The 26,141-nt window shown below is 43.7% G+C and overlaps 2 protein-coding genes and 1 long non-coding RNA gene across 5 annotated transcripts in view; 2 read left to right on the plus strand and 1 right to left on the minus strand.

The window, feature by feature from the left end:
• Positions 1–13,937, plus strand: part of LOC147156346 (uncharacterized) — a 57,482-nt gene extending 43,545 nt beyond the window's left edge. Inside the window, exon 5 of the long non-coding RNA XR_015091768.1 lies at positions 13,828–13,937. This is a non-coding gene — a long non-coding RNA (uncharacterized LOC147156346). The remainder of the gene's footprint in view (positions 1–13,827) is intronic.
• On the minus strand, positions 600–13,733 carry LOC147156348 (uncharacterized). 2 transcript variants are annotated; one of them, XM_086064815.1, is made up of 13 exons: positions 13,404–13,733; positions 12,759–13,311; positions 11,246–11,312; positions 8,443–8,513; positions 7,222–7,441; positions 6,612–7,141; positions 5,931–6,129; positions 4,096–4,230; positions 3,739–3,869; positions 2,477–2,663; positions 1,912–1,960; positions 1,728–1,818; positions 600–846 (listed from the first exon to the last, which is right to left on the minus strand). In XM_086064815.1, the coding sequence occupies exons 2-13, from the start codon at positions 13,260–13,262 to the stop codon at positions 808–810; spliced, it is 2,223 nt and encodes a 740-aa protein (XP_085920941.1). In that variant the 5' UTR covers positions 13,263–13,311; positions 13,404–13,733; the 3' UTR covers positions 600–807. The 2 variants fall into 2 exon arrangements, with proteins under 2 accessions (XP_085920941.1, XP_085920942.1); XM_086064816.1 differs by lacking the exon at positions 13,404–13,733 and having other exon boundaries at positions 12,759–13,393.
• A 2,151-nt stretch (positions 13,938–16,088) lies between the features above and the next one.
• The window catches only part of dock1 (dedicator of cytokinesis 1), a 90,898-nt gene continuing 80,845 nt past the window's right edge, over positions 16,089–26,141 (plus strand). For both annotated transcript variants that reach the window (XM_086064804.1, XM_086064805.1), the window contains exons 1-7: positions 16,089–16,254; positions 23,628–23,711; positions 24,332–24,372; positions 24,468–24,523; positions 25,542–25,638; positions 25,713–25,861; positions 25,964–26,099. In XM_086064804.1, coding sequence (XP_085920930.1) covers positions 16,212–16,254; positions 23,628–23,711; positions 24,332–24,372; positions 24,468–24,523; positions 25,542–25,638; positions 25,713–25,861; positions 25,964–26,099 — 606 coding nt within the window. In that variant the 5' untranslated portion in view covers positions 16,089–16,211. The remainder of the gene's footprint in view (positions 16,255–23,627; positions 23,712–24,331; positions 24,373–24,467; positions 24,524–25,541; positions 25,639–25,712; positions 25,862–25,963; positions 26,100–26,141) is intronic.

The raw sequence follows: 26,141 nt of genomic DNA on the forward strand, positions 1-26,141 counted from the left end.
ACTTAAATTGCTTGCTTATTTAATACATAATAAATAATTTTAAGTGAACTCAACTTACATTGTTGCATCACTAAAGAGTGACACCCCCCCTTTTTTTTTTTTTGTTATATAGAGTACAATAGCTGAAGCAATACTTACTTTCTGAGTCTGAACCTCACTTTTCTGTCATTTTTTTCTATGAACATGAAGCTTCTTTTCATGGGAGCGGCCATCTTGGAAATGGGAGTTTTGCACAATGTTGCACTGCTGAATCAGGAAAAGCGCTGAATGCAAAATGACAACAACCTTGATGGCTATACCTGTCCTGTCTTCATTTTCGTATTTAACTTAAAAATTGGCAAGTTAGCCCACTTTTGGTCTCAATAACTCAGTTGTGCTTCCACACGCACACGCATTCATGCACTTTGGCTGAGCGGTGTAATAAATGGGCAGTGTGCGCTCGGACAAAGACGCCATTCAAGCCGGCCACTCTTCATTAAAATGTGGCCGAAGAGGTCACATTCAGCCATCTTGCCGCCCCATATTTTGGCGCCGCGTCACGGCCGTCTGCTTTCGCACAGCAATTCTGCATGGCACTATAAATAGTCAAGTAGAAAATATTGATAATATTGTACTTTAAAGAAACACACAGTCATGACATCATGAGCCAGAATGCAAAAGTTGAACACTTTTGAGCACTTTTTTGCTACAACACAAATGGATATTGTGCTGCTCTTTCTAGTGCGTGCATATTGCCCACCAGGGGGCAGTATTATAACACAGTGCTGCAGTTCTATTACATCCATAGAAATTCCAGTCTGCCGCCATTCAGTTGCTGCTCCTGTGTAGGATCTGATCCAAAAGTTTCTAGAAAATAGAAATGATCAACACTTACACACTGGACTTAAAATTAAGCACAGCAGCCGAAATGAATGAGATCAAGACATTTGCGTTGCAGAGCTGAAATATTTCAAGCAACTCTCAACACATCCCCAGCTCAATAATGGACACCTTTGTTCCATTGTGGACAGACGGGAAGTGCAGGGCAAGGAGGTCAAAACGCATCAGTGTAAGTGATTGTTTATTATACTGCGGGTGTTAATGTCATACTAAGCAGACTCTAAAATCTATTTCAACCACAAAAATAGGAGCATTGTTTGATCAAAAATGGGTTGGTGGCTTTCAGTTAGGGCAAATGTGCGGCAACACTACCCTCTAGTGGAAACGACTGGTTAGCGCCGCTCCAAAGAAAATACAAAGTATTAAAAACGGTCACGTATTAAATAATAATTGAAATTGAAAGTATTTTTCTAAAAGCCAAAAATATTAGTCAGAACCTCACAACTCATGCTGCCAAAATACAATTAACAGTGGTAAAAAAAATAAAAGTATTATAAAATAATACACAAAAAAATATTCGATGAAAAATCATCAAATACTTAAACAGAATTGATATAATGTCTGGGAAACGTATTGGACAAAAAGGGAAAATAATATGAGCCAGAATTTCAGAACTGTAAGTTAGACCTGCATGCTAACCACTAGGCCACTATGCTACCAAAATACGAGACAAAAACACCCCAAAATATTTAATGAAAAATACAAGATAATACAAAAATATTAGGAGGGAAGCTTTTTTAAAATACACAAAAAGACCAAATTATTGGGTAAACGTAAAATAAAAAAAGGGTAAATAATTGTTTTTTTATTACGTGTGCAGTATATAAGTATTTATTTATTTCTTGTACCTTTTTGAAAAGCTCCGCTCGCTGTCTGTTAGTCAAACAGGCCTCCTTTTTCTTCTCTTCCTCTTTCTTCCTCTTCACGTCTGTTAGTGTCCTGGCAGATAAAAAAAAATCAATCAATCAATAAAATTCCCATACAGTATAAAATGACCTCCATAATTAATGCATAGATGACAAAATTACTGACCGATTTGATTTAAGCTCCTTGGCTCTTTCGCTGGATTTGAGCAGATGATCTAGAAAACACAAAATCGTTCACAATACAGTATTTATACTTTGATCATTTCGAGTATTGACATCTTAAATTATTCACGCACTTTGATATAGTCTAAAAATTTTAACATTATCGTTCAATGCAAAATGCATAAAAAACCGTAAACTAAATAACAGCACCAATTGAAAATGTACTTTTGTAGTATTCCACAATAGCCACAAGGTGGCAGTAAGCGCATTCATTTAGCTGTATATAAAAGGAATAAGATACAATTATGTACACAAAAGTCATGTTAATGAGTTACTTGTGTGTGTTAACTATAACCACTCTTTACCAGTTAATCCTTTATAGGGGGTTATCTGATTTAGTTCCTAATGTACATTAAAGCTTCTTTATTTCAATACAAAAGACACAAATTACTCCCATTTTTCGTGGCATGTTAACGAGTTACTAATTATTATAGTGTCCATAAATGTTGACTTGTTTTTTTTTTTTTAATACAAAGCACAATTTATGAGCTATTATTGCATCAAATGACCGTTGCTGGAGTGCGTCTGCTGTTGGGCTGCTCTTAGTCTGCGAGTCGCCAGCGTTTGCGGGCCTCCCGCTCGGCAGCGCTCCTTCCTCCCTTTCCTCTCCTTCCTCTCCTGGCACCTCCTCGCCATCTTTTGCACGCGTTCCTGCGAGCGGGCGATGAAGCGCGGCCTGGACTTCCGGAGCGCCTCCTGCGCAGGAAGCCAATATCATATAAAAAAAAAAAAAAAGAAGATGAAAAAGGTTTTACGAGCATGCGAGGTTGAAATGACCTGAGGGGATATTCCCAGTAAATAACCAGAGTGTGGTTCCATTTTGTGGGTTTATTAAAAACACTGAGAATGAGCAAAACAAAACTTTTGATATAAAAGCTGATAAAATGCTGGCATTACATCCGAATGCCACCAGGGGCTGTACAATATAGGAAGCCCTTGTAATTGCCCGTAAATGCCACAAGATGGCAGCAGGGCTCATATTTTCTGGGGAATGAAGCGCTTCCCCGCATTGTAATAATAATAATACATTTAATTTGTAATGCACTTTACATTTAAAAAAAAAATAAAACTCAAAGTGCAACAGATTAGGGTTAAAGCAAATTACAGTAAATAAAACCTTAAAATTTAACAGTGAAAAAAAAAAAAACTCATAAGCCTTTTTAAAAATATACAAGTTGTTTAAATATAATTCTCCATCTTCTGATTGAATTTAAGTATTTGTAAATTACCCTCCCCCCCCCCCAAACTCGCTGATTGACCCCAAAAATCATGAACCCATAAAGCCTTTATTATTATTAAAAAATAAAAATTAAGTTATTTAAATAGATATATTGCGCCATCTTCATGATCGGATCGGTGATTAGAAATTGTGATTGCTGTTCAGCGATTAATGACACCCCCCCCCCCCCCAAAAAAAAAAACCACAATGCCACAAGGTGGCGCCAAAGAAATATTTTTAGACCGCTGTGCTGCCAAAATACAAAACTATTAAACCAGGTCTTTCCAAACTACGGCCTGCGGGCCATTGGCAGCCCTTGCCATCCAACATTTGACTAGTTAGGCAGTTAAAAAATAAAAATAAAGTACAGGTGGGCAGAGTGAGCCGGGAGAGTGTCGAAAACATAGATGCCAATACTGCGAATAAATTGGTTCATGGAGTGTAAAGATTTTCTAGATCTTTAAAGATGCAAAAATCGGAATTTTGGTAACAATTTGATTTGTAAGTGAACATCGGCAAAATGAGCCTCAACGTGTTTTCTGATGTTCTCACCTGGAGAGAAACAGTATGACGTGATTTTTGAAGGTCAGGAGTGGGCGGCGCCTGGTCGGCACGAGGCTCATCCCGCTCGCCGCGTGCGTTTGTGCATTGACCCCCGTCCGTCACCGCCGCCGCCGCCGCCGCTGAGGCAGAGACACTCATATTGTTTTGACTTTCATTTCCACATGCCCGGCGGGTGCGGACGCCGTCGTCCCACAGCCCCGCCGGCCATGCCGGGCGGGCCATCAGATTCAATCAAAGGCGGTGAAAGCCAAATTGCGGCGCTTGCAACATTCTCCGCTCATTGTGACTGAGATCGATGTTTAATAAGACTGGGAAGTGATTATTACGTTTGAGGAGTAATAATACCTGAATTTGCCAGCGGGGCGGCGGCGGGTTCCCCCTCCGATGGTTTCTTCATACTGAGCTGCCTTTGGAGTTTGATGTTGGCGATGATGGCGGCGGCGTTTAGGGCCAGGACTTCCTCTGGGGACTGATGAGGGTCTGCAATGCAAGAAAAGAAAACAACAAACAAAAATATTTATTTTTTAATCTTTAGGCCTTGTTCAATTTTAGAAGTTTGTTGGTCGCTGCATACAGTTTTTTTTTTTTTACTGCATTTTGTTGTTATTTTTTTAACTACCATCATTTCTTAATTTGTCATCAGTTCATTGATCAACTTTTTGAACCCTTCAAATTCCACTTTGTTTGCACAGTTACCTCAAAAATGAAATGTGTTTATATTCCGGCTACAGTGATGCTTTGGGATGTGTTTGCACTTTTGTGTGTCTGCTAGCTTAATGCTAACATATCATTTAAAACGCCATAGAGATGCTAATCAGAGGTGGCAAATCCAGGTCCAGAAAGTAAAAAATAAAAAAAAACTGCCACAGTTTGGCTTTAGCCCCAGATGCTAGCTAGCTAGCTAGCTCCCAAGTTTGGCTCCCGTGGTGCTTGTTTGCCTGCTACGGAGCTAGCTAGCTAGGTAGCATCAGGGGTTTAATCCAAACTGTGGCAGAGCGCTAGCTAGCACCCATGGTGATTGTTTACCTGCTACAAAGCTAGCCAGCTAGGTAGCATCAGGGGTTTAAGCCAAACTGTGGCAGGGTTTTTACTCTCAGGCGCTAGCTAGCTAGCTCCCATGGTGATTGTTTACCTGCTACGGAGCTAGCCAGCTAGGTAGCATCAGGGGCTTAAGCCAAACTGTGGCAGGGTTTTTACTCTCAGGCGCTAGCTAGCTAGCTCCCATGGTGATTGTTTACCTGCTAGGGAGCTAGCTAGCTAGCATCAAAGGCTAAAGCCAAATGGTGGCAAGGTTTTTACTTTCTGGACCTGTATTTGCCACCTCTGGTGCTAACAAATAGCATCGATAGTTTCAGGTGAAAATATGTGTGAGTGAGCACTTTGGCACTTTTACGTAATATAAATAAAAACGATGAGTGGCTTGGTGGCAACATGTTTCATCCGTCAGCGATAATGCGTTCGCCTGAAGTAGAACAACGCGGTTAGCGTCTCATCAATGACACATAATACGTCTCCTTTAGATTAGGCTGCTTTTTTTTATGTGACGGCGCGCGGAAGGAATATTTATTCGCTCCACATTGTGAGTGAGCGTGCACGCTGGCTGGCTGGCGCTCGCTCGCTCCCGCTGCTTCGTTTGCATAATCAAACAGATTTGTTGGTGCGAGGACATCATGCTGACTAACATCTTTTTCCCTCAAGGACGCCAGCGAGGTCCTTCAAGTAGAAATATTTTCTTGTTGTTTTTTAATGTCACAGAAGACGATTATTACACGACAGAAAACTGATTGTCAGTTTGGACTACCAATTTTGTTTTATTATTATTATTTTTCATTTGGGCCGGTGGGCTGATTTTTTTTTTTTTTTTTGGGGGGGGGGTGCAAATCCAGCCCTCATCCCATGTGACTTTGGGTGAGAGTTCGGAGTACTCGGACACCCCACGGAGGAAGACCAGATTCGAACACAGAACCTCTCAGTCGTGAGGCAAAAATGCTAACCCTGCTACGAAAACAAGGGCCGAAATCACAGCAGTGGAATCCATTGGATAAAATGAAGTCCGTAAAGAATTCAGGCCCCGAAGTGTTTCGCAGCAAGGCACAAAGTATTTTTAGACCTTGGCAGCTTTTCAACACACAAAGAAAAGAAAAAAAAAGTGCTGGCAAGAAGAAGCCTGTCAAACTTACCCGGAGTTTGAATGAGGGTGAGGCACGGAGTCGAGCTCCACCTGGCGGCGGCAAACGCCCCCTGGTGGTCTTTCCTTGGGGTTTCCAGTAAACTCTCCTGAGGAAGCCCCAAGCTCCATTTCCTGACAGTCGGTCTCTTGGGTTCTTGTCCAGAATTCTCAGCAGCAGCAGCAGCCGACTCACCATTTTGTATCGGAGACTAGGGGTGCGCCCAAAAAATAGATTCTCATAAGAATCGCGATTCTCACTTAGTACGGTTCAGAATCGATTTTTAATGTCCCAAAATCAATTTTATTTAAATAATTTTATACTGTATGCACTATATTGTTTGTGTGTGCCTTTATTGGTAGCGCTGTTCACGCTGCACACGATTTGGCCACTTAGTGTGGTTGTGTGCATTCTGCTACACTGTTAAGAGGCGATTCGGCGCAATGTGCTGCAGAACGGGTCTGAGATTGTGATCTGTGCGCATCTCTGTTTCGTTCTCCTCGCGAGCAAAAAGAAGAATTAGCGTGTTAGCGAGTCAGACTGGAGTCGATCGTGACGATTCTTTGCACATCTATAAATTGGAATCATTTTCAATTAAAAAATCATTCTGAATTGAAAATCGATTCTAAATCAAACCACAGACCCAAAAATCGGAAATCGAACCGTGAGACATTCAAAGATTGCCAGCCCTACCGAAGTCGCCGCTACAGCCTCGACGCAAGCGGATCTTTCCGGACGCTTCCGTGTCCCGTTTCCCTCGCCATCCACGGCGACGCTGTTCCTGCACAGAATCCCCGGACTGTAACTCTCCTTATGCTCGGTCACTTTGATGATTGCGGCCTTTCTCGGGAGGACGACCGGCGCCGAGCTGACGGTCGTCCTCCGCTCGGTCACTTTGACGATGGTGGCCTTCCTCGGGTCCATGCGGTCATCGGGCCGAGAGCCGGCGGCGCGGCCGGGGGGCCCGTCCGACGCGGCGAGGCTCGCCGAGCGGTTGACTTTCCGGCTGGAGATGGTGATGGACGAGAATCCAACCTTGGCGCGAGGGACGAGAGTGGTCGCCGCGGACGCGGTCTGGATGTGCGACGGTTGCAAGCTGTGGCGCCTGCACGGCGGCACGGGCGGGGCGCCGCTCGTTCCCCGGGAGGGATCAGACACCTCGGGAGGTGCCGGTGGGCTACGTGACGGCGGTTCTTCTACTCGGGTCGCTTCCCTGCTGGAGTCTGAGGGCGGAATATTTGAACAGGAACAGGAACAGGAATAAAAACGAAATTGAATCCAATGTGGAAGACGCGTGACCTACCGGGAGAAATACGGTCTGCTTGGCCATACTGAGTGAAAGTGCTCCGCGGGGGTTCTTCAATCCTGGTTCTTGGGACTGACTCCTTGTGTGGGTCCGATGGGATTTCCGTCGCGGGTTGACCGCCTCGAGTCCCTGACAGCCTGTTACTGTTCCAGCCTCTTCTCAGCGCTTTCCAGATTCCGGGCCTTTCATTTGCAGTGCCGCTCTGTTTGCTTTGCACCTGCAGATGAGATTGCAAACGAGTTCAGGGCGCGTAATCCCACCCGTGTCTCGAGGCGTTCCCCTCCCCTGCAGAAAACGACCATCGAGTAATTAAGCGCGAGGTCTTGACAGTGGGACTGCTTCTTTTTTTTTTTTAAATAGCGTGTCAGCTGCCTCGCCTTCCTTCGGGGCTCAACTTTTTATTCTCCAGTCAGATGACTCTTGGCTCCACACAGTCGATGCCCCGCCAGCCACGGAGGCAGCGAGGCGAGACCGATGCGGCGCGCGGCGTCTGCGACTTTTCCCTCGCAGAATAACAACGAGGAAAGCAAAAAAAAAAAAAAAAAAAATGGGGGACGTCTTTAGAGGCTTCTGACACCGTTTAGCGAGCGCGAAGGAAATACTGATGCACTGCGTCTTGGTTAGTTCTGGATGAGATGGTTTACAAAAACGAATGCACGAGTTGGTTAGAATCGAACATTTCAGCAAGGGCGGGAAAAGTAGACAATTGGCGTCGACCACTTGGGATTCTTACCAGGAAAATGACAGAACTCAGTTTTTTTTTAAATATATTGTATGTAACAAACTCATAAAAGACTCTTAATTTGACAAGCTTTTGGATTTTTAATGTCAATATCAGTTGTCATTTTTATGTTATGTGCTTTTATTTTGTCGCACTTCCGGCAGTGCAGGAAGTGCCATCCATTAAAGTTGTCTTTAAAACGGTCCGTGATTCAACGTGTTTTTGACTGAAAGGTCGATTTACTGGAATGAGGACAATGTATTTATGTAGTTTTATTTTATTGTGATTTTTTTATGACGTGAATTACTTGTAAAAAAAAGAGTTTGTGTTATTTCTTAAGGTAAGCTAATGATGGCTTCTCATTAGCGGTTGTTTAATGCTACTCGCTGTCTGTTTTAGCTCGCCTTTTTTTTTCACACGCACGACTGGAAATTGTGTCGAAGGGTATATTTGACATATTGACTCAGGTGAAAAACACGCGTGTCAGGTCAGGGTACCTGTTTGATGACGGGGGACAAGCGGTCGGGGGTCTTCCACGTCCCGCGCTGGCTCCTCTCCGCTTGGCCGTCTACGAAGAGAGTGCGTATCGAGGCAAAACAAAACGGTCACGCCACGTACTCGTCCTTCTGTCTCCGACATACGCGCGCACGCACACACACGCATTCCTTTGGCTTCCCTCGCAATGTTGACACTGTCAATAAAATGGATGCTAGCTTGGAAAAGTGAACTCGGCGCCAGCCAAGTGATTTTTATTCTCCACATTTTTTTTTTGCCACGTAACAACTCCCGCATAATACTTCCGATTTACACTGTTCAAACTTTAAAAATATAAATAATAAACTTTAAAAAAATATATGTATATGTGCACCGTTTAACGTTAAATGTCAACTTTTCCCCATTCGTTTTCAATGGGACAGACGTTGAACTTTCCATACGTGGAACTTATCATCGTTATGATACTGACCGGCGGCGCAGTCGGTAAAGCGCGTCGTCGTCCGGTAACCAGGACGTCATGGTTTCATAATTTCCATCCATCCATCCATTTTCTGTACCGCTTGTCCTCACAAGGGTCGCAGGGGGTTGCTGGAGCCTATCCCCAGCTGGCTTCGGGCAGTAGGCGGGGGGTACACCCTGAACTGGTTGCCAGCCAATCGCAGGGCAGGTTTCATAATTTATCTCTCAGATAATTTCATAAGCATTCCGCATGCATTCAAGTCTTAGCATTCAGCGATTAGCATTCTTGGTCTCGTTAGCGATAGCAAATTTCTAGTGTGGTACGTCATTTTAAAAAGTGCACAATTGAAATTGAAATACGTTCGTTTTAAAAGAACAAATTGCTTCTTTTTATTTTATTATTGCAGGAATTTAGTCCTATTTATATTAATTTAGGCATTCAAGAATATTGACTTTTTTTTCAGAGAACAAAGATGGCCTTTCCAGTAAAAAAACAAACAAACTATAAATTTACGAGAAAATTCACTTGGTAAACTTTTACTTTAATATCATGTTGACTTGATTTGTTATTGTAACATTGCCTTTTTTTTCTTCTAAAAAATAAACTATTTTGTAATTGCTATGGCATTTAGTGGTACGCGCGGTAGTTATGTGCCGAGTTATTAAAAAAAATGGAGTGCCCGGACCCCAAAAACGACTTCTAAGTGTCACATTTCCATCTGCTGCCGCTTCTGTTGCCGTGGCGACGATCAAGGGGGGATAACCCCCCACGTCCTCGCCCGGGCCGCCGAATGTTTTGGAGATGGTCCGCAGCCGTTCTCATTTTTCCGCAGGAGGCAACTTTTTGAAAATGGCACCACTTTTTTGCAAAAAAATGTGATTGCAGCAAGAAAAACACCAAATAATGTGTTTTCAGAGATGCTGCCAGAAAGCGAAAGTGGCTCGCCGCGTTCCATCTGACTCACCCAATGTCTCATTTGTGTCTCGGCAACAAAACAACCCCCCCCCCCCCCCACAAAAAAAGGCAATCGACTCATTTGTGTCCCCTGAAGAATCTTGTCGTTAGTGTCCCCCCCCCCCCCCCCCTCCCAATCTATTCCTTATGCTGAAGGCCCGTTAAGCCTTCGCTAAAGACAACGTGGTGAAAATTGGCCAGCGAGGAGGAAGACGTGTTCCTTTTTTGGCGTCATTTTGCGCACACGACCATCAGGCAATTTCAAGTTTGGACCACGTATGATATTTTGACGGCTTAACGGCCAAAAGCCGTTTGCGGCTGCTTAAAAGTCACGGCACTTTGCATTTCGGGCCACGACGAACGACTCCGCTTCAAGTTCAAACGTGTTCCCGCCTGACATTTAAAGACGAGCATTTTTATTGATTGATATTTTTTGTGGCTCGTTGAGGAGATGCATTCATGGCGTGCTGGTGAATTGGAGCGTTCATTTTATCAGCCATTTTAAAATTCTGTCTCAGTTTTAGTCCAGTTTTAGTTTTGATCATAGTAAAATTACTAAATGTAATTTAGCAGTCGTTGTCATTTATGATTCCGTTTTAAGAATAAATAAATAAATAAACGCTGATGCTCTTAGTCCTGCTCTTATTTTGAAGGTTCGTCGAAGGACCTTTAGATTAGGTCTGAATTAGGGACGGGGGAGGGGATTAGCGTAAAGGGTGAGGAATTGATGAATTTAGCTTTATATCCTTTCGGTTCGACCAAAATTTGGCAATTTAAGGATTTATTCATTTTAAATATCGAGCCCCTCGACATGACAGACGTGACGATATTGTGTTTATAATCAACTCGTGTTGAGAAGGCAAAAGCTGCGATTTACCTCGCCATCGATTATCTTTCATCTTCCTTCCAACCGCGCTTACGTCCGCGTTTCCAGCTGCCGAGGACGGACGACTTTGATTCGGGATAATCGATGTGTAAACAAGAACGGGGGTTGAGGGATCAAACCCGGGATAAAAAGGCGACCGAGTGAAGGACTGCCATGCTCAAAGATTAGCATTGGGACGGCCGCTCCCGCAATCGGTGGACAATCTCGTCTTATCTTCCCGCCGCTAGCTTCTTATCTCTTTTTTGTCACATTTTCCAGGCTAATAGCGCCTCCCCTCCGTGCGACGCAATCCGACGCCAGAGTGGCCGCGACGCCTCGACGGGCAGCAGCAGCTGCACTGCAAATGAACGTTATTATTTTTCATCATCCGGTCCAGTTGGAAAAAAGGGAGGCCATCGCGGTGCTGATTAGAGGCCGGTAACCCGCGTGGCGCCTCAGCCTTGAAATATGTTCCTGTTCCTGCTGCGCTTAATGCGTTGTGCTCGGGACCGAGACGAGCACGAACCTTGGTGCAGGCCGACCGTTCCTCGACTTTTCAGGAACGTCGGCGTGATGGCTTGTTTCAGCTTCACCTGCGGATGAAAATAAAACGGGAATTTGCCGCGGGAAATTACACTTCGTGATTCCAAAATCTTTTGAAAAGGATAAGCATTCAGTAGACCGTAGACCTCCACCAGGGATCTGAAATAAACACACGCATTCCAGGAAGTTTCCCAGCCACACACTGCGTAACGCTCTGAAAAGAAACTGCCGCACATTAACGAGCTTTTTCTCAAATTGCACTTCAAAGGAGTCGTAAACCTTCCAAAATAATGCACAGTAAGCTCTTTTCCAAAGGATGCGTTGCCGCCGCGGGCCACCGGGACTTCACGACAAACAGCTCTCTGTGCCGCTCTCCCTTTTTTTTTTTTTTTTGTAAGTCTTCACTTTACCTTAAGACTTGCAGGCCTAAGAGTCACAAAGCCTGAGAGGATAAACAGAGGCAAATCCTCCGGAGTTGAATCTTGACAAAGTTGTGCTTAAAAAGGTGTTCTACTGCAAAGACCAAATGTTCTCAACTAACTCAATTGCTCCCAAAGACCTATAAATGCGTTCTAGCGTAAATATCACCATGCTCCCAAAGACGTGTTTATACGTTTTATGTTTTTTTTTTTTTTTTGCTAGAGCATACAGAAGGCTTTGATGCAGCCTCTGAAGTGAAGAGAATGCTTAAAGCAATGGTAGTCATTCCAAAAAAACGGCCAGCAGGTGGCAGTAGAGTATAAGAGATCAACCCATGTTGCAAAAAGCTCTTTCCCCCCCACTGTTTTAAACAGATTTGTGAATAATGATGAAACTGAGCTATATTCTCATTCTAATTGCAAAACAGATAGAAATACACTCTAATCTTTCTTTTGTTTTTTTAGCAATAGAACACAATATTCTGTGGGCTTTGCAAAATCTGTCAAAATCCAGTAAAACAGCTGGGAGCGAAGGGGGTCGCTTCAGTGAAAATGGCTGAGAGTGAATGAGTTAAGGTAGATTCAACCACCTGTCAGGTTCGACACTGTTAGAAACAGAGGTTTGCAAATCCAGATCCAGAAAGCAAAAACCATGCCACCGTTTGGCTTTAGCCCCTGATGCTAGCTAGCTAGCTCCCTAAAAGGTAAACAAGCACCATGGGCGCTAGCTAGCTAGCATCTGGGGCTAAAGCCAAACTGTGGCATGGTTTTTACTTTCTGGACCTGGATTTGCCACCTGTGTTTCTTACCGTGTCGAATCTGGAGAATCGGTCTAGAAACTGGAGTACCGTCTATTTTTAGAAACATGGGTAGGCCTACTTTCTCTTCCCAAAGGGTCAACAATCTCCTTCTCTGGCAAATAATTGGCCTTGATCTAATTGTACTTTTGCCCCAGACCAAAAAGGTGCAAGTGTGTTCCCAAAGCAAGGGCACAAAAGCAAAAACTCCGAGGGTACGACACTGGACAATGTGGGCTACGAAACCTTCAGTTGGACGTCGGGTGCCTTTTTGCCTTACCTGGGCAGCAGAGTGTGGCGACACCATTTGTCTTCGGTCCTGAGAATCCTCCGCCTTCATCACTCTCCTTTGAATCGGAAGCCAGCCGGTTTTCACCGGCGCAACGAAACTGACTTGGGACCGCTCCTTCTTTGGCGTCTGCGACATACGAACCCTTTCCAGGCTCCCCCTGCGCCCCACGGGGACAAAGAAGTCACTTTGCAGGGATTCCCGACTGCCTGTCGCGTTGCTGCGGGGCGACGAGACCCCGCTGAAGGAGGGGGTCCGATAGGGCCGCCTGTTCCGGTCGCTTGCGTCTCCATCGCCGCCGTCGCCGCCGCCGTCGCCGTCTTGCATCCTGTGCAGTTGCCGGAGCCAAGCGTCCAGCTGCCCGCCCTCGATGGCGCTCCGAGGCCGAGCGGCTCGCCGGGAGTCGTAGGAGGAGCTCCGGGTCTCCCAGCGGAACTCTTCTCCGGATCTCCTCCGGCCCATCGGCAGGTGAGCAGCTGGCCTTCGCAGAGTCATCCCTCCTCCGGCGGCTCGGATAACCGCTGCCGGGGTCTCGGGTTTCAGGCTACGGTCAAAAGACTTTTTTTACGCCGGAGGATCAAGTGGACCGTTTGCCAAATGCGTAACTAATACTTGCCGAACGTGGACCCGACTTACTTTGGATGTACGTCGCCTTCGACAAACGAGGTGCCGCAGGGCGCTGTCTCCGGTCCAGTCACGAAGCGGTACGAGTGATGCTCGGCCAAAACAAAAGAGTTACTGAGCACGAGGGCTGGTCGTCCAGTACCAGGGCGGGAGATGGGAGGATACAAGAAGAGGGGCAGTTTGAGAAGAAAACAAAACACTTGTTGATTCCAGATCAAACCCAAAATGAGGATTTCATCCTCTTTTTAAACCGTTCAAATGTGTTGCCACGGAACATTAGCGTCACCGTATAAAAATATCGTCTCCAATGACACAATTATAAATGTTATGCCATGACTTCCTAACAGCAAAATAACACTCCTCAACCCCCCCCCCCTTCCTTGTTGAATCCCCCCCCCCCCATTTGGGCCCATCCCCGGGATCTTGTGATCGGCAGATGACGATGAGGCTGGTTTGTCCTGGAGCCTGCGTCTGGACCATGTGACCCTCGCAAGGCCGTCTGAAGAATCAACAGCGACGCACATGACATGAGACGTCGATGGCGTCAAGTTTCTCTAAAAAAAAAAAAAAAAGAAGAAGAAAAAAGTCAAAGAAATTGGATTCACTTTGATGTGTCATGAAATTTGGTGATTCACAGGGGACGGAAAGGGGAACCCAAATGACTTTGAGGTGATTTCATCTTAAAATGCTAAGGTGCAACTTGCGGAATAAATTTGAGATTTTTTTTCTTTTCTTTTAACATTAAAACTGCAGGTAGTAGCAAGGAAAGAGCCATTTTGCCCCGCTAGGAATTCTGGAAAGATGACACAGAAGAAGCTTTTTTTTGCAATTTTGCGTGGCCCATCCATCCAGAAAACCTGCTTCCGATTTGGACCTCATGCTTCAAAGTACCGGGAATGAGTCCTTGCTACGCATTAATGCAATAAAAATGGCCACCCAGTTTTGTGTCGATAAGTGAAACTGGCAGTGGGGGGGGGGGCTATTTTTCCAGGGAGCACGAGTAAGTGAGTTTTGGGAGCAGTTATTTTCAGGACCCCCTTCGGGCATGTTCACGGACCAATTGATGTGATTTATTCGGCGAGAAAAAAAAGTAAACACAAGGAAACAAGATTTCTTTGGTACGTTTGGGTAACGTCCGTCGTCGTAATGTCAAAAGAGCTGACGTTGCAAATGTAAAATCTTTTTGTATGAAACAAAAATGAATAAAGTTTTTCATTATAAGCCATAATAATAACCATAACTTTTTTTTTTTTTTTAAAGCTGCCTCTCATTTCACCAATAACTATGTAACATAAAATAAGAGTTAAGCAGTCAATAAATTGCCACTTTCATAGGCACGTTCTGTGCAAGTGTGTTTTGTTTTGTGATGATTTTCGGCCCATCAATAATACTTTACTGCTTTAATGAATCTCTTCTCATACTGTATATTAACCTCCAGTGAAGCTGTTGCCTTTGCATGTTTTCTTTCCTCGCAACAGTGCATAAAGCTCTTGTATATTGCTTTATGAGGGCGTAAAAGCACCCCCCCCCCCCAAAAAAAAAACATTAGCCATCTGGGGTGTGGGCGAGGAGGGAGGTGCATAATTGAGAGGGCAACGTGCGCATAAACACCAAACGAACACTGCCCATGCGGGGAAGTATCTGAAAAACACACAATTTCATCACATATTTGTCTCGTTAGGTGAACATTTGTTCATCTACCACTTTAGGTGTGTCTATTTTTAGACTTAACTGTCTGCATATGCCCGTCAACAGCCTTTTTTTGTCTAAAGACTTGAAGTGCAATACAGTACATGTCAGCAAGATGGTGATTTAATGGCACCAGGAATGATTGTGCGCTACATAAATTTTTACCTAGTGACAAGTCGCCAGCTAAAATATATACAAGCGATTCTATTGGTGCAGCTAATTGTGATTTCAGTTGTCCGTGGATCCGAGGGAATTTTGAAGTCATATCGTTTTCCGTTTTTACCTCCCAAAAATGATTGAAGGACCGCATCCATTTGTACTTGTGTATATAAAAATAGCAATTAATTACACTACAGTATTTAGTTGATGTAAACCTCTAATTCTGCCAAATAACAAGAAACAAAATAACGAGGATGTGAAGAAAAATCAAAGTGATTTTACTGGTCCACATTACTCAACCTGCTGGCTGGCTAAAATGTGATTTCAGTCTATGATTAAAATAATTTATGAAGAAACACACGTTAGAAGCCATAAATTATTGATGGCCCATCACGAAGTCTGCCTAGCAACAAGTGACAACAACCGATGAAAAGGAAAAATTCAAGCGATTCTATTGGTCTACTGGATCGCTAACGGGATTTACGATTAGAGAATTTTGAAGAAATATATATATTTTTTTTTTAACCCACATAAATTAATGGTGGAGCGCACTTTTGTTTATATAATAAAACGCCATTTCACGTATACCAGAGCAGGTAAGTGTCCATTTTGATTAGGTGTCCGCGTGACCAAACCAATTCCCACTAATGGTAATGTTTCTAATAAGTAAAATGCGTATATTTTGTAGTGATGTGTGCTTAATAACGCTTAAATAAATAAAAACATTCCACCAGTTTTCACTCCTTGTTGCTGTTTAGGATGCCTGCCGGGTGAAAAAAAAAAAAAAAAAAAAAGTTCCCGTGCTTCCCCCTGGTGGAGCCTCCAGTCAGCGGCGGAAAAAAAAAAAAAACATGGCTACCCGGAGTAGCTGCTCAACTCTCGGCCAAAAGTGAAGCGAAAGTCCGGCGTTTTGCGAGCGACGAGTTCTCGGCTGGGGGGGTCTTGTTGAAACAGGGGGAAGGAGGTCGTAGGATGTCTCGCTGGGTGCCCACCAAGAAGGAAAAGTACGGCGTGGGTAAGTACAAAGCAAAAAAAGCAGCAACTCCATCGTTAGCGCTTTTTTAGCTCTCGAGATTGAACAAGTTTGGGAAAAGGGGGACGCGAACAGGCGAAAGGAAGGGACGGTGCGAAGCCCACCGCGGACGTCACTCTCCGGGTTTTCTCCTTCGACGTCGGACAGCGTGTGAGTGGGTTTGGTGGGATGAAAGCGGGCCAGCGAGTTTTCATGTGGAATTCATGAAAAGAGTGTTTTTTTTTTTTTTTTCCGTGGTGGGGAAGACGCTGGGAATCGTTCCGAGGCGCGCCTCGGCTGCTGTTTCCTGTGCGGACAGTCGAGAGGGGCCTCGCTCGCTCTTTCGCTCTCGTTCTCGCTTCGCTTCCAAACTTGAGCTTCCCGGAGGCAAACTTTTTACAACGCAAACTTTGGCTCTTTTCTGCGTTCTTTTACTATCTTTTTCTTTTGTACTTTTGCGCTCTGACTCGATTTGTTCCACTTCTCCTCCGCTTCCCCCAAAACAGGGCAGTCGTGTTGTTTATGTCCGTGCTCGTGTGATAAATCACTAATGACGGTACCAGAGATGTATCATTAAAAATAACGTCAATGCACACCTTTTACTTATTATTATTATTTTTTTAATGTGGTTGAAGAACTATTCTGTAACAGGCAGAGCTGTTTTATATTTTGACTGGAGGAGGGATTGTCACTGTCACAGATTCTGTTCGTGTCATGATACATACAATTATTGTTGTTATTGAACGTGCCCTGTACATCAAACTGTTTCTTGTGGTCGCCATCTTGGTGGAATTTTCATATATTCGACCAGGTCAGGCGAGTTCTGAATGGAGGTCTCTGCCCAGCCAGCGAATGGCCTTGGCCCGGCTTGGCGCTGAATCGGAGCACGAACGTGTGACGGTGGTTCCTGTGTCGTGCAATTCATATGAATTCTCGTAACAACGAGTTGCTGCCTTCATCAATGCGCAAGCCGATAAACTCACTTCAGTTAGCTCAGCCCAGGGCCGTAGCTAGTAATTTGGGGCCCATTGGATAAAATAGCCCCCCCCACCCCCCAACCCATCACCAGATATTGAATATTGTTTATCATCAATTAAAAAGTCCACGTTTGATACAGTGGTAGATACAGTCCTAAAATCTTTCTCGAGGATTATCAACAAGTGAATTATTTAACACTTCTACTGTAATTGATAGGAACGATAATCAACTTTTAATATAGTTTAACTTTTCAACTGCTTTTATATTCGTATCTTGGTAATGAAAAGTGTCACTTGTGTCAGTCTCCACTTTATGTATCTATTTTTTTACATTTTATAAAATAAACATTGAAGTCTTAATTTTATGTTAGAGTATTATTTTGTGCAGTTAGAGAAATATACTTCAAGAACAAGGTGCTTTTCCTTCGACAAATTGTTCTGGAAGTGAATTTCTATAATTTGGCAGATCTGAGTCGGTGTTCGTTGCTGTTGACCGATGAGATTAGTGTTTCCGATCGGCGGTTGCGGTTGTCTGCGGGACTGACAACCCGAGACAGCGCTCATCTTGCACAGCCAGTGACGCATCCGACCGATAATTCGTCATCTTTTTTTTTTTTTGTCAGCGAGACCATAAAGTCGCAAGGCAAACAATCTTGGGTGTAAAAGGATTCCAAATATGGTAGCAATTAAAACCTTACCACTCAAATTTGAACCATGTGTTCTAAATCATGAGTTTTGACCTGCTTCTCGTGACGGAGGTGACGCTTGCCCTCCGTCGCGTCTCACCGTCCGTTTCAGGTCCAATAAATGCGGAGAGGTCTGTCTCGGCTCGCCGGCTGCTGTTTTTTTTTACCATTACAGCACCATGGTAAAAATAATAATGGCACATTTTAGTGGTACGCGAATGGGGAAAAGTTACCGATTATTAGTAGTCGAGGAGACCGATAAGCGATATTTCAAGCCGATATTCATTTACAGTAAAAGAGTAAATATTATTGTCAACATTTTAAAAATGTATTTTTTCTTTTCATCTTAAACATACAAAGAATTAACAGCTTTGTTTAAAAATTCTAACAAAGATTGCAGGGCGCTTTCAGAGTCAAAGTTTTCCAAAATTTCAACATAATTTCTTTATTTTATTATAATTTTATTTTTAAAAAAAAAAATGGTTTTTTTTAATTATATAAAGTCAACATTTAAATCAATCCATAAATGAAAAGTTTCGTCAGGGTACATAAAAGGTTTCAAAAGATCTTCGCAAACAGTAAAAATGGTCTCAAATATGTTTGAAATGGTTTTGCGAAAATCTACAAATCCTGATGAAACCCCTAAATTTCGCTACGTTCGCAAGCATTCACCACTCAAGTGAGATACCGTCTTAATCGGCCATCATGTTAGTAAAAAGGCAGATGCCGATATTTGTCAAAATGCCAAATATCGGTACCGATAATCGGCCCGGCCGATAATGGTTCTATCCCCAGTGTAAAAGGGGCTTGACTTTGTGCTTACTCGAGACTGGCTCGCACATTTTGTCCTTCGGACAAAGGCTGCAAAAGATGCCGAGGAACCTGTTCGACGGCGTATAACGCTACCCCCTCCGCTCCGCTGCCGGTATTGATCCAAACGGCCCTCGCATTGTCTGCCGAGGTGCCCCCGCCGTGCTCCTGTAATGGCTTGACAGATGGTCCAATGGTGTGCGCGGTGGCGGTGTGAAACTCGGTTCAGTGACGTCGACCGGCGTCATTACATCATTTCATCGGGCCTCGGTGGCGGTAAGACGGCAGAGCCGCCGGACTGTCAACTTCTGTTAGGCGGCTGGCTGCGTGAAAGCGGGATTTTCCACCCCCAGTATAGCCTGACACTTTATTTGAGTTCTTATTTATTATCATATCAAGTTATTGTTGATAAAATTCCTTGACTTTGATGACGCCGACTCGACTTCTGTGAAATACATTGTGGCAAAACATGAGCTTTTGCTTTGTTTGCTAGCAAAATTCTGCAACAACAAGTTCTGCTCATTGATGATTTTTTAACAGGATTTTATGTAGTAAAGGGGAGATCAACTTGATATATATATTTTTTTTAGTTAATCAGGATACATTTTTTAATTGAAATTAGAGATGCACGATAATATCGGTAATCGATAATTATCGGCAATTATCGACCAATTTGACGTCAAACAGATAAACCAGATTATAATAATAGACATGCCACATTGATCCACCTGTTGTTTTTGTGGTTCGAGTTGCGCCCAACTCCTCAACCCTCCCCTCTGCTATGCTTGTCGCATATTTGTGATGTCATAATGTGCGCGACCTCGTGTTCACCGAAGATGATCGCCAGTGTGGGCTTTCTTTACTGTGTCTCCTCAAAATGTTACCATCGCAGTTTTTTGTTGCATTTTTTTTTTTAAACATGGCAAACTCAAAATGAGTTACTGGTTGTCTTTGAAGCAGAGATATCAATAAAATTCAGCTTCATGGTGCTTAACACAATGCATTTAACATGTTAGACTTATTGACTTTAAAGTTTATTTGTATTCAAGTTAATTTTGCAAATAATTATCGGCGTACTTATCGGTTATCGACATCGGCACTTTCTAAATGACTGGTTTATCGGTATCGGTTGAAAATAGCATTAATCGTGCATGGGTAAAAAAATCTTTCAAACTATCATCACTGTTGCTGGTTTTCATGAGCAACTTTCAGAAAACTGCCAGTGAAAATAACTAAAGACACCAACGCATGCTAGCGCGACTGTTGAAAATTTAGGTCACACGCAAGTTTGTTAAAACAAACTTTTTTGTATGAAGCGCTCGCCACCACCAACGTCTGAAGTCTTGCTCGCGGCCAACGGGGTCTCGGACATGGGACGACCCATCTTCTTCAGTGCACCGAGTGCTAATCTCGCAAGTGCTACACTTCAAGACGGTCCATCAGCGCTTGTTATTAAAGTCCCCTAAGCTCTTTGAAAGCGGGTTGCCTCACATTTATTCCTAAATCAACCGGCTCAGCATCTCTCGGCCAATTGGGGTCATAAATAATGTCAACAATCAACTTAACTCCTTGTTATTGTTGCGTTTGTCCCGTGTTTTTTTCTTCACGCCCTTTTATTCTGGGATTCCTAATGGAGGTGTCAGTCACAGCTGACGGGAACTTGCCCCGGTAACTTTTCGGCGCGGCTGCCATTTTGACGAAAAAGGCCATTTGGTGTATTAACGCGCGCACTCGTGCCCGCACTAAATACTCGATGACGGCTTGGGTGGCGGCGGCGCTCAAATCTGGAGGCGCTTTTAGATTCAAGTCCGTCCGGTGAATATTCCAAAAAGGATTTCGCTACGTTTAAATAGCTGGAATTGCCATTAACTGATGAGTTGCATCTATTTGGATCACTGGGAGAATAATTCTGGTGGTATACTCGGGGTGTTAGAAAAAATCGATTCTCGCAATTCTCGAATCGATTCGATATGCGGCTGAATCGATTTTTTAACATCAAATTTTTTTTATGGGAATATTCAACAAAACGTCTTACTTAGGGTTAGCATTCACACATTAAGCATGGAAGAATGTTCTACTCATTGAACATTAAGCCTTAATATTTGATCTCAGTGCTGTTCAAACATGAAAACCGACTGCAACCTGAATTTTCAGATAAATAAATCGCTGCACAGCACATACAAGAAGAAAGCAAATGACTTTGGGGTCGTTCGCTGGTGGGGCTTAACGAGCCGGAGCTCAAGGCCGCTGGTTTGCAGTCACGGAAATCTCAACAGGAAATCAGCCCCCTTCTCCTCTTGAGCAAATGATAAACAAACGGCCCCTTGACGACGTTTTTATGAAAGTGGCCATAATGTCGGCGCGATTGGGTGGAAACGTGCAAGTATGGAGAATATGAGGAGGAAATGTGGCCGGAGATATTAAGAAGATCACAATGGATGGAGAGCTTCCAGTAAAAGGCAGACGGAAATATGATGTCGCACAGGAAGATGAACAATGTGTCGTTTTGGCAAACAAAATGGAGGCTTGAAAACTCGTGTGATGCTGCTGGCAGGTTATACGAACAGTTTCCATACATATGACAAAAAGTGACTCTTTTTTTTTTTTTTTTTTTTTGGTTTGTGTGAAAAAAGCAGACCCCTGCTTGAACTTCCTGCCTGGTTTGAGCATCTTGCAGTGCAAAAACCTGTGCGCTTTAAATAGTATCCCCCTTTGCAACTCTTTGACTGTGACTCATTCATTCCAAAACAAACGCGCTTGAAATCAACCACAGATCTCAAGCCAAGGCCGAAACACTCTTAATCCGCAATGACAGCTCTGTAAACATTTCCCAAGCTCCGCCCACGTGTTTTACTGAATGTCGTCATCTCCTCCGCCAAACTCGAAGCATCCGTAAAAAACATTTGTTTGATTTTCTATGGTATGCTCAAAGGATAGACCAGGTCGATTATTGACGCCGATATTGGGCATTTTGACCAATATCGGTATCGGGTTTTATTTATTTAGGAAAAAACTGCTATGGTATTTACTTCTTTAAGATGTACTGATAACCTTGGGAGCTCCCTGAACTAAAAAAAAAAAAAAAAAGAAGAAATTTAAAATGTATGTCTAGGATAAAAATTAAAAAAACTTCTACATTTTTGAAAAGTCAGAAAAATTGTTCAATAAGCACGAATGAAAGTCACGATTGGCATTTGTATTAAAAAAAAGTTTTACTCCAATATTTTTTTCCCTCTTTTTACTGAAAATGAATATCGGCTTCAAATATCGGTTATTGGCCTCCTTGACTACTAATAATCGGCATCGGTATCGGTCCTGAAAAAAACCCCATATCGGTCCATCTCTCGTATGCTCCAAGCAAAACTCACAAACAAAATGAGTTGATTACAAATCAGGGGTCGACCACATCCTCCGACGAAGCTCCTCTGACTTTGTTTGGGATTTCCCGGCCGACTCGCTGACGCTACGGAAACAAAATGCAGCGAGCCGAGCCGCTCACGGCGCTATCGACGGCGCTTCCTGCTGCTTCATCGGTACCGGCGCGGTAATGGCCATGTTATCGGCGGCCGCATGGATTAAGCGCGTCTTATAATTGAGCCCAATGTGTGGAATTACAATCAGTCGCTGAGTCGTTTGGATAATCGTTAGAGTGGGTGGGTGGGGGTCCGCGAGGTCCTTATGTTTACGTCTGCTAAAGACCCATCCAGCCATCTTGGCAAGGGGTGCAAATTTGTAGCCCGTGTTTGGAAAATCATGAAGCATGTGCCATATTCGAGGGTTATAAAGTTAGGGCTGCTTTAGAGTGCTTCATGGTCAGCTGCGAGTGCACGCATGGCACAGAGAGAAGGCGTAAGAGTGAGGGGGGGGGGGGGGGGGTTCAAAGTTATGCCAGTGCGTTTATCTTCATTGATCTCTGTGTCATTTGTGATTATGGAACATTAGGCCTGAGCAAGTGGCCCGCTTCAAAATAAACACACAAGCATTTCCTGCCTTTAGCGATGGCTGCTAAATCACAAAAGCGCCTTCCAGTTTTTTTTTTTGTTTTGTTTTGCGGCCCCCGCCCCACGCCGGTACCTTTTGTGTACTTGAAACAAACGGCGTGCATTTCCTGCGGGTAGCGCGGGCCTTTTTGTTCACGTGTCAGCACGTGTGACTCTGGTGAATTCTCTGGCCTCGTTGGATTGTTCGCGGGCTCACAAAAAGCACTGCCGCGCGCGCGTGTTTATCGACGGCAACCCGACACACAAGGATAATCGAAATGTGCTACTAGCGCAGTTATGGCTTCCGTGAGACGATGATCTGATTGACCTTTAGGAAAATAGCAGTTTCAGGTCGACGCGATGGTTCTTTTAAGCCTAAGCATAACTCCCATCAGTTTACTATTTGTGATTAATTGCCATTCTTAGCAGAGGATAAAGAACGTATGCTCATAATGAGTATGCATCATGTGACGAATTGTTCACTTTCTGCCAAACTTAACGACTGCACGTGGCCGTCGGGTCGCTTGTTTCTGAAGGCGCCGCTCTATTTGATTCCTTCCAACTGCTTGGAGGTTATCGAATGATAACTCGAATGTCTCCAGGAAAAGCTTGCCAATGTTTGGAGGATTAGAGGTTGTCATCAATCCGCGCGGCGAGCACACGATAACGCCGTCCGTGTCGGCTCTTGTTTTAAGACGTCAGTCGCAGCCCCGTTGCGCTGAGCAGATTTTTTATTGGACGCTATTAAAGTGGTTTCGTTTCACACCGCCTCCAGTGTTTTGGTCTTTCTGCCGCCTGTTGATGATGACACCGTCAGTGGCGCCCGGTTCCTGGCGTCAGCGCTAACCGACCGGCGTGGGCGGACGTTGTAAACACGCGCCTCGTTCCTCCTCGTAAGAATCATCCCCTCTGGTCTTTTTCAGCGATCTACAACTACGACGGCCGCGGAGACGAGGAGCTGTCCCTGCAGATCGGAGACACGGTGCACATATTGGAGACGCATGAACGTAAGCGTCGAAGTGGCGGCGGTGTTGGGACCGAGACCTGCCTCAAATCGCCACTAATTGACGCCTGCCAATAAACGCTTGCGATTGCATTTGGCACCGCAAGCTTCATTTGACACACAAATTGAAAAAAAATTTGAAACCTAATTTGTCACCGTAATCTAGGCTGGAAAAGTCAGTGTTCACTACGATGGCGTATTAGGGCCGCGTATATATCTTCTTTTTTTTTCAGAGGGGGGGGGGGGCAAATTTGCCACTTAAAAAAAAAAAGTTGCACATTTGCATATTTATAAAGTGGCAAATTTGCGAGAAAAAAACTCAGAAACTTGTATATAAATACACGTAGCGTACTCAAATAATTCAAATAAGGTGATAGTAATTAGTTTTGCAGAGATTAACCATATGACGTTTGAAGCGTTCGTGTACTGCCAGCGACAAAGAAAGTCGGCAGAAGTACAAACTTCTCATTCTCTTTAAAACTTCCCTTATAGTGTCCACATTCTTTCCCATACCTACGCTGCATTTCCATTGCATAACCTCTCTCTCTCTCTCTCTCTCTCTCTCTCTCTCTCTCTCTCTCTCTCTCTCTCTCTCTCTCTCTCTCTCTCTTTTATTTTTTTTAGACTGGTTCCGAGGGCATAGGCTGAGGAGGAAATCCAGAAAGGTGAGCGTCGGGTTAACACAAGTCCGGTTGTGACCCAGTTGTTGACCTGAACATGTTTTGCACTGACCCGCCTGACTGGCGTTCCACTCCGGCAGGGCATCTTTCCCGCCTGTTACATCCACCTGAAAGAGGCCACTGTCGAGGGCAGCGGGTCAGTACTTGAGCAGTGTGCTGCTGTGATTCCACAATAATGCTACTTTTCCTTGCCGGGCTGGGAGATGAAAGACCTTTAAAAGGAATTCGGAGATTTGCTTCGAAAGACATTTGGCGTGTTTGAAGGCAACTGTTGAAAATGTGCAAAGACTGAGAACTATCGTATGCAGTACGCCGTTTTGGAGCTATAGAATTCAACCGTAATTTGCAAGTAGAGCTGTCAAAACATGTCATCGATGATCAAATGAATCGAAAACTGTTTTAATAATCGAGTCGTTTGGAGCCATTTTTTAAATTAAAAATGGTCCAAATCCTCTGATTTCAGCACATCAACACAAATTTTTCACTGATTTCCATAGTTCTTCATGAAAGAAGACTGATTATCTTCTGTGTTTAATCAAAACAAGAAATGTTTATTTTGGAAACCAATGACCGAACCGGCAACATTCCCCCTACTTTCTTTTTTTTTTTTTTTAAATCACTTATATGATTACAAAGTACAAAGTAAACATCAAACACTGGTTAATAAACAGTAATCGGGGATTTTTGTTTTTGTTATACTCTTTAAGGCAAAATTTAAATGTATCTGATTAGTCGATTCTAAAACTATTCGATAGTAACAACACTAACCAAGAAGCAATATTATTTGACAAAATAAAATTCCGCTATCCGATTAATCGACTAATGAATTGAAAAAAAATCTATGCAATGAATTATTTATTGGTCACTTAATGCACCAATAAAGATATGAATTACAGTTGGACAATTGTATTTATTTTTACAACATTTTGTCTTCTAGTATTTGTTTAACTTAAAACAGAAAAATCAGATTTTTTTTTTTTGTGCGGTGGTGTTTAAAAATATTTGCCTTTATGTTAAAATGTGTTTAAAAGAAGTGGCAAAAATCTTTTTTTTTTAAAGCTCGTATCAGCCGATGTTTCAAGATATGAGCCGTTGTTCAGACGATGTTTGGTTTTGATTTCTGAGTAAAGCATCTTATTTGCTATCGGTCGCAGGCAAAAGGAGACGGTCGTTCCCACTGAGCTGCCGCTGGTGCAGGAAGTCACCACCACGCTGCGGGAGTGGGCGTCAATATGGCGGGACTTGTATGTGGTAAGTGCCAAAGCGTCTTTGTCAGTCTGTGAATTTCATGGCTGTGTTTACAGAAGTTTTGGGGCAATTTGAAGGGAGACAAACGCGAGATGTTCAACTCGGTCCGGGACATGATCTACGACCTGATCGAGTGGCGTTCCCAAATCCTCTCGGGCACGCTGCCGCAGGACGAACTCTCCGAGCTCAAACAGAAAGTCACGTCCAAGATTGACTATGGAAACAAGTGAGGATTTGCTTGTTATCTTTTCCAAAAATGAAGGCACATGCTTTCAGGTGGTAGAAGATAGATGGAACCTTTTTTTTCTTTTCTTTTTTCTTATTCCAGGTATTTGGATCTTGACCTGGTGGTTCGGGACAAGGATGGAAACATTCTGGACCCGGAGCTCACGAGCACCATCAACCTGTTTAGAGCGCACGAAACGGCCTCCAAGCAAATCGAGGATCGCATCCAAGAGGAGAAGGTGGAAAAAAATGGACTCCCAAAACCCTCATTTGAAGCGCTA

This window comes from Leptonotus elevatus, chromosome 20, assembly GCF_054856555.1.
Source record: "Leptonotus elevatus isolate MCC_2025b chromosome 20, RoL_Lele_1.0, whole genome shotgun sequence".
In the NCBI taxonomy this organism is placed as follows: Eukaryota; Metazoa; Chordata; class Actinopteri; order Syngnathiformes; family Syngnathidae; genus Leptonotus; species Leptonotus elevatus.